At 23.5% G+C, this 17,942-nt stretch overlaps 2 protein-coding genes across 3 annotated transcripts; both read left to right on the top strand.

Annotated features, from left to right (window-relative positions):
- Nucleotides 1-1,332: 1,332 nt before the first annotated feature.
- LOC105433964 (odorant receptor Or2-like) lies at nucleotides 1,333-12,534 on the top strand. The gene is made up of 7 exons (XM_089078753.1): nucleotides 1,333-1,415; nucleotides 4,848-5,146; nucleotides 5,295-5,760; nucleotides 6,183-6,282; nucleotides 7,843-7,956; nucleotides 8,112-8,267; nucleotides 12,355-12,534. The coding sequence occupies exons 1-7, from the start codon at nucleotides 1,333-1,335 to the stop codon at nucleotides 12,406-12,408; spliced, it is 1,272 nt and encodes a 423-aa protein (XP_088934879.1). The 3' UTR covers nucleotides 12,409-12,534.
- Nucleotides 12,535-13,285: 751 nt separating this feature from the next.
- Nucleotides 13,286-17,854, top strand: LOC105433955 (chymotrypsin-1-like). Of its 2 annotated transcripts, none has more exons than XM_089079059.1 (5): nucleotides 13,286-13,818; nucleotides 14,217-15,878; nucleotides 16,420-16,745; nucleotides 16,984-17,235; nucleotides 17,652-17,854. In XM_089079059.1, the coding sequence occupies exons 2-5, from the start codon at nucleotides 15,836-15,838 to the stop codon at nucleotides 17,799-17,801; spliced, it is 771 nt and encodes a 256-aa protein (XP_088935185.1). In that variant the 5' UTR covers nucleotides 13,286-13,818; nucleotides 14,217-15,835; the 3' UTR covers nucleotides 17,802-17,854. The 2 variants fall into 2 exon arrangements, with proteins under 2 accessions (XP_088935185.1, XP_088935186.1); XM_089079060.1 differs by having other exon boundaries at nucleotides 13,286-13,823.
- Nucleotides 17,855-17,942: the final 88 nt, after the last annotated feature.

Below are 17,942 nucleotides of genomic sequence, written 5' to 3'. Positions count from 1 at the left end.
AGAGACGAATGCAATATTTTATACATATTTTATATATATAGGAATATTTTAAAAAATTTAATATATATATATATATATATATATATATATATGTATATATATATGTACGATATATGTAAAAATTTAATATATATATATATATATATATATACGTACATATATATATATATATATATATATACATATATATATATATAAATACACACACACACACACACACACACACAAATTAATTTACTACATATTGATACCTACTAAAAAATATTCATACAATTAAAAATGTATAAACATGTAAAATTTTCTGTTATAATTTTTTATGTTATATACAAAATTTTATATGTTTTATACGTTTTATAGATTTTTAATTATGTGAATGTCTTTTATTACGTACTAATATTTATAATCATATACTATACAAATAATCGTAATAACAACTTTACAAGTAAGATATAGTAATATGTATAATAAAAGATATACAATACATATATATGTATTACAAATAATATTGATAAAGTTAGATATGATTGATATAATTATAAATATATTAATATCTTAATTTATTTATTTAATTATAAAATTGATTTGTGTTATTACTGTGATGGGCGTGTGTGTGCGTGCATGCGCGCGCGCGCGCGCGCGTGTGTGTGTGTGTGTGTGTGTGTGTGTGTGTGTGTGTGTGTGTGTGTGTGTGTGTTTAAAAATATTTCTAGCAATTCTGTAAAGTTTTATATATATATATGTATATATATATATATATATATATATATAGTTTTCGACTTTATTTTTTAATTATAATAATTTTAAATTCATTTCTTTATATTATTTATTATATATTATTTATTTACCGTTTATCATATTATGATTAAATAATTATGTAATATTAATGTAAGTAATTTAATTTAAATTAGTTGATTTAATTTATATATTTACAAATTAATTTGTTTGTGATAGAGCTCGTACCTATTGTACAAATGATCAAAGATAATTGGATACAAATAAAGACACAAAAAGAGAAAGATGTTATGATAAAATGCGCGAAATCTGCGCATCTTATAATGATATTTGGGTACTTCATAATGTTATTTTCTTTGATATTGATTGTAATTCTGCTATGTTTCGGTCTTTCATTGAGATATCTGACAAATTTCCGATTCGGGCAAATTGATGCTTATACAATCATATTACATCTACGATGCAAATAAGAGTCCATTTTATGAAATAACATTCGTTCTAACAAAGCATTACTTTAATAACAGCAGCTGTAATGTATATCGATATGGATAATTTCTGGGGATTGGTGGTTTTTCATGTGGTCAACTAGAAAATCTTAAAATGCGTATCGTCGATCTTAATATGTTTAAAGATTTTGAAAGTGCTCTATCGTCTAATGTGTTGGATCATATACGTCTTATCAGGTATTATCCCTTTTAACTTATAAAATAATTTTAAGAACATTAAAAAATACAAGCAAGTTCGATATTATTGATATGTTTAAATTTAACTGTGCGGAATTTATACATTCTGCACCAATTATAAATATTTAATAAAATATGCAAATTTAAATATCCTTAAATGTATTTATCATGTTATTTCTGATTTTAATAAAATCTTTTGGCTATTGTTATCATATCAGTTTTAATATAAGATAAAATAAAACAATTAACATATATTTATATTATAAAAGAATGTATGTATATATGAAAATTTTATTTATAAGCAATTTATAATTCTAAATTAATAAAAATACAATAAGATATTTTAATTAAATAAAATGTCTCGATTTTATTGCAATTTTATTAATAAATAATTAAGATTTATACATAATTAATATAAGTTTATAAAATTATACACAACGATAACAAAGGTAACGGAATGAAAATTGATGATTCTTCTTAATTTTTTCTTGTAGATGTATAAATGTCATTGATGACATATTTAGCTCAATATTACTCGAACTGCTTATTTATGTTTGTATTGTTTTTGCTTTTCATGGATTTTTATTCAGCACTAGTAAGTATTTTTTTCCAATTTATATATATTTATATTTATTTATATTTTTTTATTTGTGCAGAATTTTAATTTTTATAACTCACTAAATTTTTTTAAAAATTCTTTATATCCATTTTTGAATAAAAATCTTCAAATTATAACTTTATATTATCAATTTGCGTATTAAATTACATAGTTGATACAAAATCGCAATTTATCTATTATGCATATAATCTTTATTACAATGGTATCCATTAATATATTTGCACATATATACCTTTATTGTTATAGGAAAAATGTTGGATATACAAGTAAGTATCTGATTATATAATACTAATCACCGCAACATAATATAATCTTAATAACATAAAATTATTATTTTTTTGCTTTATATGATAAATGTAATAAAAATTATTAAATAAAAAAAGAAATAAAAATTTATTTTATTTATTATTTTAAAAACAAATTATACTTATAATATTTGTAATTAAATAATATTTTTATTATTTTAAAATAAAATTTTTTTAATTAAAAAGATTGTTAAAAAATTACTTAATATTAGTATAAAAGTTATTTTAATTTTATTTTTTGATTTTAATTATATACGTTAATCTAACATAATAAAAATAAGAAGAAAAAAAATATTTAAATTTTAAAAAATTTAATTTAAAAAAAAACTTAGTTTTAAAAAATAATTTTTTTTTATTTATTTTTTCAGTTTTTTAGTTTTATACATATGAAGTATGTATAACGTTTTATATGTATATGTATATGTATATGTATGAAGTTAGTAATACATGTATAAAGTTTTATAATAATTATTGATGAAATATTTTAATTTTTTTCATAGTCAACACATAAAATATAATAATGTAATGTAATTTGTAATTGAAACTTATGTCTTTTAATTCTTGCGCTTTTATATTTCAAGTCCGATGGGATCTATGAAGCTGCATATGCGTATAAATGATACATTGGAACCGAAAAAAGCGAGAAAATTATTGATTATAATGACCCGAGTCAACAAACGATTGCATCTTATCGCAGGAAAATTCTTTCCCATGACAATGACTATGTTTTGCAATGTAAGATAATTATAATTTATTGAAATAATCTGATATGAATATTTAATGAATATAAACCAAATGGACAAACAGAAACAATTATGATTTCATATTTTAAAATACAAACACATAAATATACGCGGGCAAACATACATATACATTATTTATTATTATATTGTTATATTGTCATATTTTTTATTATATTGTTTAATTATTTTTAAAATTTACAAAAAAACAAATTTTTTCTACTTTCAATATTAATAAACTTATCTAATCACTTAAAATTCTAAAAATATCCGCTTGAAATAGAAAAATGCATATCTTTATTGTCTTAAAAATGATTGTTTCATAAAAAATTTACATATTTATTATATATACAAAATAAAATTGTTAAAGAAATACATATAATTTTAGTTATTAAAAACATCAAGCGGTATGTATCAGTTTTGTTGACACAACAAAGTCGTGAATACCAAGATATGAATCGACATCCAAGGTTTACTAATGTAAACTTTCGTAATATGATTACAATATACTGTGTTAAACTTAATTTTAAAATAATAGTAAATTATAATAAATAGTATTATTAATTGTTAAATATATATTTTTTATTCATACAAATTTAATATTTTACTTACTAAAAACAGACAAATTTAAAAAAATTGCAATATATATGTATATAGCTACATTGTGCTATATCGAAATAATATGGTGTAGGAATTTTTAAGAATTAGTGTAAATTATTGATATGTCCATCAGTATATGGCATAGCTATAATCAAATGTATAATTATTTCACATTTTACATTTTGTTTCCAAGTCACTTTAATGAAGCAAAGGGAAATAAAAATTGTTTAGAAAATTTTAAACTTCAGTTGAAAAAACTTTTAAATAATTTATATTGCTAGTGGCAGTTCAGAAGAGAGTAATCAATCAATAATGCAGCACAACAGGATCGGTTTTAGGAATTTTTGAATTGTTACGTAATAGAAAAATGAAACAAGAATTATATTTCTTCACGAAAACATATTTTATACTACGGAATAAAAATTAAAATCGTCGAATAATATTAAAAAAGAATAACAATTTCTTACATTTTCTAATTTTTGTTTCTTAATAATTTAAATACTTTTTCAGTAAATAAACTTACAGTAGAAATAAGTAGACGCGAAATGATTCCATTGTGTACATGTATATGTGTGTAAATTTAATTTATTCAATTATGTACATATAAAGATAAAATAGTTTTGGAAGCAAGTGCGGCCCTGCATCAACATCATATAATTTTTTATTCACTTTCGAACTAAGCAGTCTCAACTTGGAAATGAAACCAGCTAGTAAACGTCACGCACTGTATGTTCGTTATGGGTATTGCATTATTAATATGTGACACGCACACCTGTATAATAGTATTAAACCTGGCAAATTGTCTTGTTACACGTAACAATTTACCCCTCTAAGTAGCATGAACAAAGGGAAACTTAATCCTTTCGCAGACCTCGGTATGGATGTTTCAAAGTATTCAGCATATACAGGTTTTCATGTCTTCGTTGATAAATTTAGATACAAAATAGTGTTTTCAAATGTACGATGAATAGCGAATTATATTTTAAATTGTCTATAGAACAGAACTATTGCAAAAAATAAAATCGTAATTAAAATCGTATCGTAAATTAAAAGAATCGTATCGTAAAGATAATCATTATATCTATAAATGATCGCCATTTAAAAAGTTGCTGTATTTGTTACATATAACAATTAAATATTATTTCTGATGAATAACATAATGTGATAGACTTCTTTATTGCATATATCTAAATATAGATTATGAATGGGCCATTGGATTAAATCGAATTAGTTTGAAGTTTTTTGGCATATGGCCAGAAAACAATGAAACTAAACGAGAAAAATTTATGTCTAATTTACGTATAATTTTTGTATTGAAAATTGCAATCTGTGGTTGTCTTATTCCGACTATACATTCTTTATTCAAAATTTGGGGTGATCTAATGTCTATGATTGATAATCTACAATATACTTTACCATTTTCGATGGCAATAATAAAACTTTTTATTATGTGGTTGAATAAAAAAGGTAATGCATATGTACATATTTTTGCAAATTATATTTGGTAGTATAACAGCTTTTGACATATATAGTAGTAAAGTATGTCAATGTGCTATTTTGAACAAATATCTTATTTTAAACGTAATTATAAAATAATATTTTTTACTAATTATAGATATTTTGCCGCTTTTAAACATGATAAAAAACGATTGGTTGAAATCAAAAACAGCAAATGAAAGAGATGTTATGATAAAACAAGCCCGAATTGCACGTATATTTACAATATTAGGATTTTTTATAATGTTGTTGAGTCTTATTTTGGCTGTGATTCTTCCTGCTTTCGGCATTTCAATGAGATATTTGACCAACAAAACGGATCCAGGGAAATTATTGCCAATTCAAACATATTATATTTATGATCGAGACAAAAGTCCATTGTACGAGATAACTTATATTGTGCAAAGTATCGGCTTATCGACGCTTGCTATGGTGTACACTAGTACAGACAGTTTCTTAGGTTTATTGGTTTTTCATGTGTGTGGTCAATTGGAAAATCTCAAGAAGCGTATTATTTGTCTCAATAAGTTTCATTTTGAAAGTGCTCTAACATGCAGCGTACAAGATCATATACGTCTCATCAGGTTATATAGTATACAATATATAATTAAGTAAAATATTTTTTTTTAATAACATAAAGTAATTTTTTTTGTCCGTTTTAATTTTTAGCTAAAGTGAAAAATTGTGAAATATTCTAATACATAATAATAAATTATGTATTAGAATATACAACTTAACAATAAATAAACAAATTAATAATAAATTATCAAACTTTTTTGTTAAAGTTTGAAACTTCTTAGTATTAATTTATGGTAATTTATGTGTTTAAAGCAGATCGTTTATACATATTCTTTATATATATCTTCTTTATACATATTCTTTAAAATAAAATAATACAAAACATTTTTTCTTAATGTGATTATTATTTATACTTATGATTACATTTATGATTATTATATACAAATAATAAAAAATAGTGATTTTTTTTTATAATTTTCCTTTGCAGATCTATTAATATGATCGACAATATATTTACGCTAATGTTACTAAGCGCACTTTTATACTTTGGTATACTATTCGCTTTTTACGGATTCTTACTAGGTACTGTAAGTATTATTCTATAAGTTTCTTTTTTAAAGACAATGTATGTAATATTTCAAATATAATATCTTATGTATTATATTTTTTAATATTTGATAAGTTATTACATACATATACATATACACAGAACAAACAAACATACACATCTAAGTGTTGCATACATTCTGAATAATAATATAAAAAGTTTTATACTTTTATAAACTTCTAATTGTGCTAATATTATTTATTTCGTACTAATATACTATATACGTAATCGTATAATCACTTTGCAAATAAGAGGTAAAATAAGAAGTTTATAATATATAACAAAATGCAACGTAATTTTATATACATTTTATATGCATGTCTGATTCATAATAATATATCGCTTATGTACAGATAAAACGGATCAAATTGAATAGGAAAGTCCTGTATCATTTTGTGATTTTTGCAATTATGCAGTAACAAGTTATTAATTATTAAAAATCATCGAAGTGCCCGGCTTACTGGCAAACATACAACGAAATGTGACCGCCTAATGTTACGCGCGTTTGTAATTGTTAGGAGCGTAACGAGATATTTAAACGTCGAATTCTACAAATGACAGAACATCTACTTATAGCGCTCACTTACAAACATTTCGCAATCTTAGCAATCACGAACGCGCGTAACGTTAGGCAGTCACATATCGCTGTGTGTTTGGCGATGGGCCGAGCGAATATGTACTTATTTGATGATTTTTTTAATATAATAATTTGTTACTAATTGTAAAAATCGCAAAATGGTAGAGAATTTTTCTGCTCAGTTTAACTCTCTACTTGGACACAAATAGTGTAGGAATACCATTAGGAACACCATGTCAAACACTTTGTATATACACTTTGTGATATCCAGTAATAACTTTGATATTATGGATAAGTGCATTATATTGAATCGAAATCCTGTATTATAAATCCTGCGTTATTTTACGATTTTCTCATTAATTAAAAAGTTATTAATTTATACAGATTCGCGAATGAGCGAACATTTACACGAAACAGCTCGCTGTATACTTGTTATTTACCAGTGAGCTATACAAATACGCGTATATTTGGCTAATATAATTATTTTTAATAATTAATAACTCATTACTATTTGCGAAAATCATAAAAAATAATAAAGAACTTTTCTATTCAATTGATTTTGCTTTGCTTGCATACAAGCGATGTATTAGGAATTAGACACTATATGTATATATATATATATATATAATTAAAATATAATTATATTTGTGTACACACACACACACACACACACACACACACACACACAGAGAGAGAGAGAGAGAGAGAGAGAGAGAGAGAGAGAGAGAGAGAGAGAGAGAGAGAGAGAGAGAGACAGACAGACACACACGCACGCACGCACGCACACACACACAAATATAAATAGTATACACGCGTTATAAATTATAATGTTATATATATTATTAATATCATATATTATTAATAATATAAATCCTAATTTATTTATTTATGATTTACATTACTTTTTATTCAAAATAAAGAAATTAAAAATTTAATTATATTTGTATTTATTGATCCGGTTAGATGATGACTGACGGTCTCTCAGTGCTGCGTTTAACTTTTATTGTAACGGTATCTACCAATACATTTGCTCACACATGCCTTTATTGTGTTGTAGGAGAAATTTTAGTCGCGCAAGTATTATTTCTCATTATTACCTGTATATCACAAACACATCACCAAGAGAATATAAATTATATAGTACACTAAAATTTCTGTTTTATTCACATGATTTAATATTTATTTATTTAATATTTATTTAATATTTATTGCATATGGCTATGTTTGTCAAGTGCGATGGAATTTATAAAGCTGCCTGTGAATACAAATGGTATAGCTTGAAGCCAAATAAAGCAAGGAGCCTAATGATGATAATGATTCGAGCCAATAAATCGTTATGTCTTACTGCCGGAAAATTATTCCCCATGACGATGTCTACATTTTGTAACGTAAGCCAATTAATAATGTAATAGTTGTTTATATAAAATTTTTTTTAGCATTTTATGATTTTTAATACAAAATCAGATAAAAAAATAAAAATTTTAATTAATACACCGTGGTCTTCGAAATATAAAAATATTTATAGGATATTTAACTTTTATCGTTTTAAGATTATGTTTTCTATGAAATTAATATTAATACTTAAAATAAGGGAGGGTGTGCGTCACTGCGGGGTCCGATCACGAACCAGTCGTGAAAACTCGTAATTATTTTGCGAAAAAATATCACCTGAGCCAGGAATCGAACCTGGATTTCCTGCTTACCGAACAGGCATTTTATTCTTTCGACTACAGAGGCATGTGATGATATTTATCGCAAATAACATTTTATTTAGAATAACATGTCAACAATACAATGATACACATATATACATATATCACAATATACATATATACATGTATATTCTCTCGAATCCCCACGACCGGTATTTAATTATATGAAATTAATTAATTAATAATTATTTATTCACATTAAAATCTTAACATCCGAAAATGCAAAAAAATATTAATTATTCTTTATTTAATTCAGATATGAAAATAAATATTTACTCAAATACAAACTGTATATTTTATAAAGTAATAATATATATAGAAAAAGGAAATAAATACAGACATGTCATTGCTTAAGTTATTCTTATACATCTACACATATATGTACATTTATAAAAATTATATTTCATAAATTTTCAGTTGTTAAAAACATCGGCTGGTTATATATCTGTTCTGTTGGCTCATCGAGAATAAAAATAAAAATTTGGAAAAATGCACCAACATCTGATTTTGAAATTGATGTTCCATAATTATTGTCACAACTTTCATGTACAAATGAAGCAAATTAAATTGAGCAAGAAAATCTTATATCACTTTATGATTTATAAAGACATTCTGTATATTTATATCATAATAATTCCATGATATGAATCTACAATCATAAATATAGATATGATAAAATTTATGTTTATTTATAAAATGTACTTCTTAAAAACTTATCAAATATATGTCAAATATATTATAATAGTCTTAAATTATTTATATTTAAACTATTCATGATTTATCAATCAATAAAACCGTTCATTAGTAAGAAATATAAATATGTGTAATAAAAGTATAAGTTTTAAGATTTTTATATGCTTTAACAGCAATATTTTAAAAAAACGTTCTTATAAATTTATTATTATTTAACAAACATAATTCAAACTTTTCGTACTACAAAGAAACAGTATTTTGAAAGTCCTTTCCAAAGGAAAAGAATTTGCAGAATCATTTTAATTCAAAATAATTAAATATAAAAAATGCATTGATTTGTAAATTATATAGTTAAAATAAAATTGCTCATGTTTTAAATTATTAATTTTACTAAAACAAATAAACATATATCATTGTAAAATGTTATTATTACATTTATAAAAATCTCGGATTACTTCGGTTATTACTATCGACTAAAGACGATAAGTTATTTTCTTTCTGCAATGTAAGATTATTATGATTTATTTAAACAATCTAACATAAAACATTCAAAGAATACAAGGGAATAAATAACTAAAGATTTACATTATAAATTTACTATTTCAGAAAATGCGCAGATATGTATAGTTACGCGATCAAATATACATGCAAAGAGATATATTGTTTAATTACTTTTAAAAATTACAAACTTAAACCTTTTCTATTTTTAATATTTTTAAATTTAGTTAATCATTTAAAACTCTAAAAATAATGTCTGCATAAATTTAAAAAATTAGACAGTACTACGTTTAACTTTCATTATGACGGTATTTGTTAATACATTTGCACACACATGTCTTTATTGTGCTGTAGGAGAAATTCCGATTGTAAGTATGTTTCTCATTATTGTCTGGATAATTTATCATAAAGATAATTTAAATTATGTTACACTAATTAAGATGTCCATTCTATTTAATATATAATTTAACATCTTTTGATCACTGTTTGTCAAATGTGATGGAGATTATGAAGCTGCATGCGGATACAAATGATATAGCTTGAAACCAAAAAACGCAAAAAAATTAATGATGGTAATGAGCTAATAAATTCCTATATCTTACCGCTGGAAAATTATTCCCCATGACAATGTCTACATTTTGTAACGTAAGTCAATTAATAATATAATGCTTGCACATTTTAAATTAATTAATATTTTATAATTTTTAATAGAAAATGAGATAAAAAGATAAGGAAATAAAAATTTAAAAATATCAAATGTATATCAATATATCAAATATCAATTATATATAATATAAAGATATAAGAATGCTTAATTTTTATAATCTTAATTTATAATAATAATGTAACATTTTCTGTAGATACACATAAATATTTAAAGTATAACTATGTGAAGTGGACTGACTATTTATATATAATTAAAATAACATGTTACATCTAAAAATGTAAAAAATATTAATTATTTTTAAATTTATTTTTAAAATCAGAAATTAAAATAATTATTTAATTATTTAATTTAATAATTATTTAATTAGCAAATTCTGCTTTATGGATACATAATACGTAAAGACAAATACAATCATATTATTGGTCGAATTATTTTTTCATGTCTATATCAATTTTTTGTAAACATTATTTTTGCAGTTTAAAAATATCGGGCAGTTATACATATATCTATTTTATTGGCTCATCGAGAATAACATCAGAATCATGGAAAAATATGACAACGCCTAATTTTCAGACTTATATTGAAAATATTTTAGATGTAATTTAAATCTAGATATGATCATAAATGTAAAGATATAATAAACTTCATATTTATTTATAAAAAGTAATACACTTTAGTCACCTATTAAAAATTCATCATACATATATTAAAATATTTACATATTATTATTACATAAAATATTTATAATTATTTTTCAATAAAATCATCAATAGTAATAAATAAATATAATAAATGTATAACTAATTTTAAGATTTTTATTATATTTATTATTTAATAGTAATACTTTAAAAGATATTCTTTTAAATTTCTAATTATTTAATAAAAACAAAAAATTAAATAACTAAATTTTTTTTTTACAAAAGTAGTATAAAATTTGAATTAATTATTTTAAAAATTATTTTAAATTATTTTAAATTTAATTATTATTTTAAAAATTAATTAATTATTTTAAAAATTTATAAATATATTTTTTTTTACTTTCAATATTTATAAATTTATTTAATTATAAAAAATTCTAAAAATAATATTCTACTTTGAAATAGACAAATGCATATCTTTATTGTCTTAAAGAAACGAAATAATTTTTTAATAATAATATAAGGTAATTTCATTCCGTTTAATTAAAGTAAAAAAAACTGTAAAATTCTAATGTGTTAATATATTATTTTTCATAAAAGTTTGAAAATTTTTAATATCAATTTATGATGATGTGTAAGAGTTTGAAATAAATCGTTTTAAATAAATATAAGATCTAATCAGATATAAGATCTAATTTAGAGATACAAAATTATTTGTCAACTTGATTATTACATACATAATATCATACACATAATATCAATGTCATATCATAATATCTTATCTAATATAATAGATAATATCAAATTAATATATAATTATGATTTCTTATAATTTTTTATAATTTTTTGCTGCAGATCTATTAATATGATTGATAATATATTTACACTAATGCTACTTGGTGCACTTTTTACTATGGCGTACTATTCGCTTTTTATGGGTTTTTATTGGGTATTGTAAATATTGTTCTGTAACTTTTTTTCTGAAAAGACGAATGCAATATTTTATACATATTTTATATATATTGGAATATTTTTAAAAATTTAATATGTGTGTGTGTGTGTGTGTGTGTGTGTGTGTGTGTGTGTGTGTGTGTGTGTGTGTGTGTGTGTGTGTGTGTGTGTGTGTGTGTAGAAATTTATTTTGCATAGTTTGCATACTATAGATATTTATATTTATTCTTACATAAAATATTTTATTTAATTTTGTACAAAAGTCGTAAAATACATTAAAAAAAATATATCTTTTTTATAAATATTATATTTTCAGTTATTAAAAACATCGGGTGGTTATATATCTATTTTGTTGGCACATCGAGAATAAAAATAAAAATTTCGAATAAAACAAGCTTATTTTGAAGCGCATTAAAATAAGAAAAAAATCACAATTAATAATTTATATCATAATGTGTAGATATAATATGAATTTATATAATCTTAAATACAGATATGATAAACATTATATTTATTTATAAGATGTATACTCTTCATTTATTTATTAAAAATTTATCAAATACATGTATTACAACATTTGTATTATTTTTATTTAAACTTTTATTCATAATTTATTAATCAATAAAACCGTTAGTTCTTAGCAAGTAAACGTTTAATAAAGATAGATTAGTTTTCATTTTCTGTATGTTTTAGTAACAATATTTTTTTAAATATTCTCTTAAATGTTTCATTATTTAAAAAATTTATTGTCTATTTTTATAAATAAAATCAGTACTTTATAAAAATTCATAGAAATTTTATGAAAACTTTTTTCAAAGCAAAAAAATTTCCGAAAATATTTTAATTCAAAATAATTAAATTTAAAACTCATTTGTAAATCATATATATTTAAAATAAATAAATAAATAAATTACTTATATTTTATTTCATTAAATTTCGTCAAAACGAACAATTTCTTATCATTATTATAATATTATTATTATATTTATAAAAAGCCATATTATTTCAATAAAAATTTGCAATAATTTATTCGTCTCACGTCACAATTTGACTTATAATACATAATCTTGAATTAAATAAAGGCTTTTTTAATTTAACATCACTCAATTATGATCTCAATTATAATCAATCTTACTTGACGTGATAAAAATTGAATATTAACAGCTGTTCACGACTATTCACAGTTGTGTACATATTTCTATATATATATATATATATATATATATATATATATATATATATATATTGATATGAGTCTGGTTGTTACTGGCACAATCAAACTCAGTTCAGGTTTGAAAGTGTATTATCAAGTATCAAGAATGTGTTATCATGAAAATTATGATTCATGCTGCAGATCTTGGTTTTGAGGTATGATCTTAAAATTACATGTGTATTATACTTGTATATGAGACATTTACAGCATATGTCTTTGTATTTCACTTTTGTTATGTTAATAGTAAAAGTTATTATATATGTATATATATAAACGTTAAATAATAAAACGTATTTTTATAATTTGATTTATTGACGTAAAATATTTTTAGTTGCACTATACACATCATGTTCGATGCAAGACAAAGGCCAAGTTAGTCTGCCAACAATGAATTTGATAAGGGCTCAGCCAGTTACAATAGTAGCTTGAAGTTCTATCAAAAATGTACACAACATCTTGTAACAATTGAACACAATAAGTCATGCCTGCGAATGGCAAACTTATCATCGAAGTTCTATGCGCATTCACTCACAGAATGAGTTCTGCATTCTCATCAGATTCGGAACTGTAATGTATATATGTATTATATCTGTAACAGATTGCTCAAATGCTTTTATTATTCACGTTTTCTTAAATTGTCCGTCTGTGTATATAATTATTTTGTAAAAATTAAATTATTTTTGTTCACCATTGCGCATCAGAGATCATTTGCCTTATAATAATATATTCTTTGTCTTGTTCAAGCTAATATTTTGTCATAAATAATTCACTATATACATTATTTTTAAAGCAGCATTTCTTAATTATTGTCTTTATTACCATAATTATTTATAAAAATAATAACGCTAAATTACTGAAATTCTACTATTTTAAATAATGCCAATTTTGGATTCAGTACAATACAGAAGATAATCTCAATCTTAGTTAAAAGATGTTATAACAATATTTATTATTTTTTTTTGCAGAATGACAACAGTAGCAGAGTATTTTGAGGCGACGGAGCGATTATAGGTATCTGATGGAATACCATGCGCTCGAGGTGTATCAGATATATTCGCTACTACTTATTTCTATCTTCTTTGAATAAGAATGGTCTATTATTACATTTCCCAATATATTAAATATTCTTAATATTTAATAAAAATCATTAAATATAATGTAATGTTAGTTATATTAATGTACATTTACGTACTATTAATGTACGTTGTACTTCCCAAAAAAGTAAAAAAAAAAAAAAAAAAACACTAAATTCAAAACGCGTTTCTCGTTGTTTTTGTACATCTAAATGTAAACAATAAAAAATAAAAGTTTTTAGTAATAGTGTTGATTAAGATATATATTCACTACATAAACTTTTTTGATCATTATGACTGTTACATATGATAATTATAGTTACATATTATTAGATAATTTAATCAAATTACCGATATTTTATTAGTCAAATGAAGAATCTTAAACGATTGATCAGTACAAAATAATTGAAAACTTACAAGTCTTGTTTTCATTATCAAGGATACGACTACTCAAGTTTAAAATTTATTCTCCCTTTTGGATGCGATTTCGACATTTGCTAGTTAGAACTTGAAATAACATGATGTCAATAATAGACTATTTGCAATACACTTTATGACACACTGATGACAACAGTAATTCATCGTTACATAGTAAAAAAAAAATAGGTACCGACTCATGAACAGAAATTCTTAATTTTAAAAATAGATATAAGAAGACAAAAAAACTTGATGAAAATTTTTCATATATATTAATTTTATATGTTGTTTTTCTTCCTCCGTTTTTAATTTTATATACTGTCCAATACACAATTCTTATTATTATTTTAAAGATCTTACCGTAATTATAAATATCATGAGAATAAGAGAACAAGACACGAGCATGTAAAGTACGGCATGTAATGATAAAATAAGTCTATAACGCTCAAGTTCTCATAATGATCGGATATATTTTTAAGAATCGTTTTAGTCATAATTCTATCTTATTTTGAAAAATCTATAAAATACATAACATAATAAAATCTATAAAATATATAACATAATAAAATCTGTAAGATACATAACATGATAAAATATCATTAATATAATTAAGATTTAATTTTTACAAATCTGTTAAATTTATGACAAATATGAAAGTTCGTATTTCAAATTCAAATATTTGTCTCAAAGTTTCAATCTTAATGTGTAGTGCGTCTTCGGCATAGAATATCGGCATAGAAAATTTGTTCGGATTATTAGTATTTAAAGTATATTATGTTATTGAAATGTAAATGGTACATTTATGAGTATTAAAATTACTTCGATAAAAATTTACATTTTTTGTTTAACGTTACAATATTACTCATATTACACAATTGGTTTTGAATTGAATGAAGATATAACGATAATATTGTTCTTAATTCGATGTTAATTAATTTCCGAGACAATCTCACTACGATAAAAATTCAATAATACATTAATGCTATACAGCTGTATAAATATTTCGATACATATATAAGTATCAAACGCATTTACCATTATTGTGTTTTCCAAGGTTTGCCAGACACAGTGTAAAAGCAGATAGTATCTACGCAATGAAACAATTAACGTGTATTCTGATTGCGTTGGCAATCGTGGGTAAGTTAACTATTAGAAATCTGACAAATTATTACTAGTTGCATACATCCTCTATAATTAATTAAGTTATATTCTATTAATTTATATGTAAAAGCATAACGCAATATATTTCGAGATTTATATATAAATATAAAAATTGTATGTATATTTAAATTGCATTATTTATATCTAATTTCATCAGCTACAGTATTCTTATTGCATTAATTCTGTAAAATTAGAAACAAATTCTATTTCTTTTATGTCACGAAAAAGATATAAAATCAGATAATTTTCAAGAATAAAATTACATAGAATTTTTTTTGTAAGCGAAGTGAGATAATTATATAAATTCAGATTGATAATAATTGGTAACAATATCTTGATATATATATATATATATATATATATATTTGATATATACAATCTTCACATTTTTATATCCGAGGTTCATTATTGTGTCATACATGTATCAAAATATTTTTGAAATGTTAAGCGTTGTATACATATTGTACGAAAAAACTGCTTTTATTATACATTTATTACGCTTAAATGCGCTTCACAGGTATTTATGGAGAAGAACCAGAGAAATTAGTAAATGCAACACCCACCAACATAAACGAATATCCGCATTGTGTTTCCATAAGAATCGACAACAATCACTTTTGCGGTGGTAGCATAATTAGTCCACGTCACATCCTAACTGCCGCGCACTGTGTTGTGCCTCTAGAGTCTAAGAAATCTTTAAGAGAATCACTGACTGTCGTTTCTGGCACAACTAGACTCAGTTCAGGTGGAAATGTTCATAAAGTATCAAGAATGTGGTATCATAATCGTTATAATACCAGGGCTCAAGGTAGACCCGCAGGTTTCGATATTGGTGTGCTTGAGGTATAATATAATCTTAAAATTGTGAAAAAAATACACATATATATATATATATATATATATATATATATATGTACATATATTATAATAAAATTGTTATTTACATGTGTCAAATTTATAATACATATGTTTATATTTATACTTCTGCTATATCGATATAAAGTAATCATACAGAGTTGTTAGTGATAAAGCATATCCTAATCATTTGTACATCTGGTTCATTATTATAAAATATTTTTAGTTGGCTGAGCCCATCGAGTTCAACACAAAGCAAAAGCCAATTAAGCTACCAAAAACGGATTTGGAGAAGAATGACGATGTTACAACAGTAGCTTGGGGTTCTACAGGTTTCAAAGAAAATGTACACGACGACTTGCAGAAATTGAAGGCTCAAGTCATGCTTGCGAAGGACTGTCAAATTTATCATACTTTTATGCGCATTCATTCGCAGGAGTTTTGTACCTTCATCAAAGTCGGAACTGGAGCGTGCAATGTATGTAGCATTATTATAGCGTCAGAATCATTTTATTGCACGTTTTTTTAGACTTAATGTTTTCTATTTTATGTGTGCAGATTTCTGGCACATATTCTTCAAAATTATTCTTATTCAATATAATCTGTCTTATAATTTCGGATCTGTTTAGGATAATGTACATTAGAATAATGTACAGAATAATTCATGTAATAATTCATTCTGTAATAGCATTATTTTTCAAATCATATAATTCTTATATGACTCATTATATAGTCTCTTTATCGCCATAATTATGCATAAAAATGATAATGTTAAGTTATTGGAATTCTGCTGTTTAAAGTAATGCCAAGGTTTTATTCGGTATAATGTGCAAGATATTATCAATTCTAATTACGTAAAAAATGGTAATAATCTCCATTTTTTTTTTATTACAGGGTGACAGTGGTAGCGGAATAATTCGAAACAGTGACAATACGCTTGTAGGGCTGATATCTGGTGGTATGCCATGTGCCCGTGGTTATCCAGATGTATATACCACTATCTATCCCTATAACTCTTGGATTGAAGAAATAATGTCCAAATAGTATCGTTTCCTGTATATTGTTAAAATTTAATAAAAGTTATGAAGCAAATAGCATCTATTACATATTATTAATGTATATTACTATCATGATAATTCTCGCATAGTGTTTCGCACAGTGAATTTTACAATATAAATCATTTGT

Source organism: Pogonomyrmex barbatus, unplaced genomic scaffold (assembly GCF_055798465.1).
Source record: "Pogonomyrmex barbatus isolate J1 unplaced genomic scaffold, ASM5579846v1 scaffold3, whole genome shotgun sequence".
Lineage (NCBI taxonomy): Eukaryota > Metazoa > Arthropoda > Insecta > Hymenoptera > Formicidae > Pogonomyrmex > Pogonomyrmex barbatus.
Note: the sequence above shows the minus strand (reverse complement) of the source record. Positions and strands in the feature narration are given on the sequence as shown.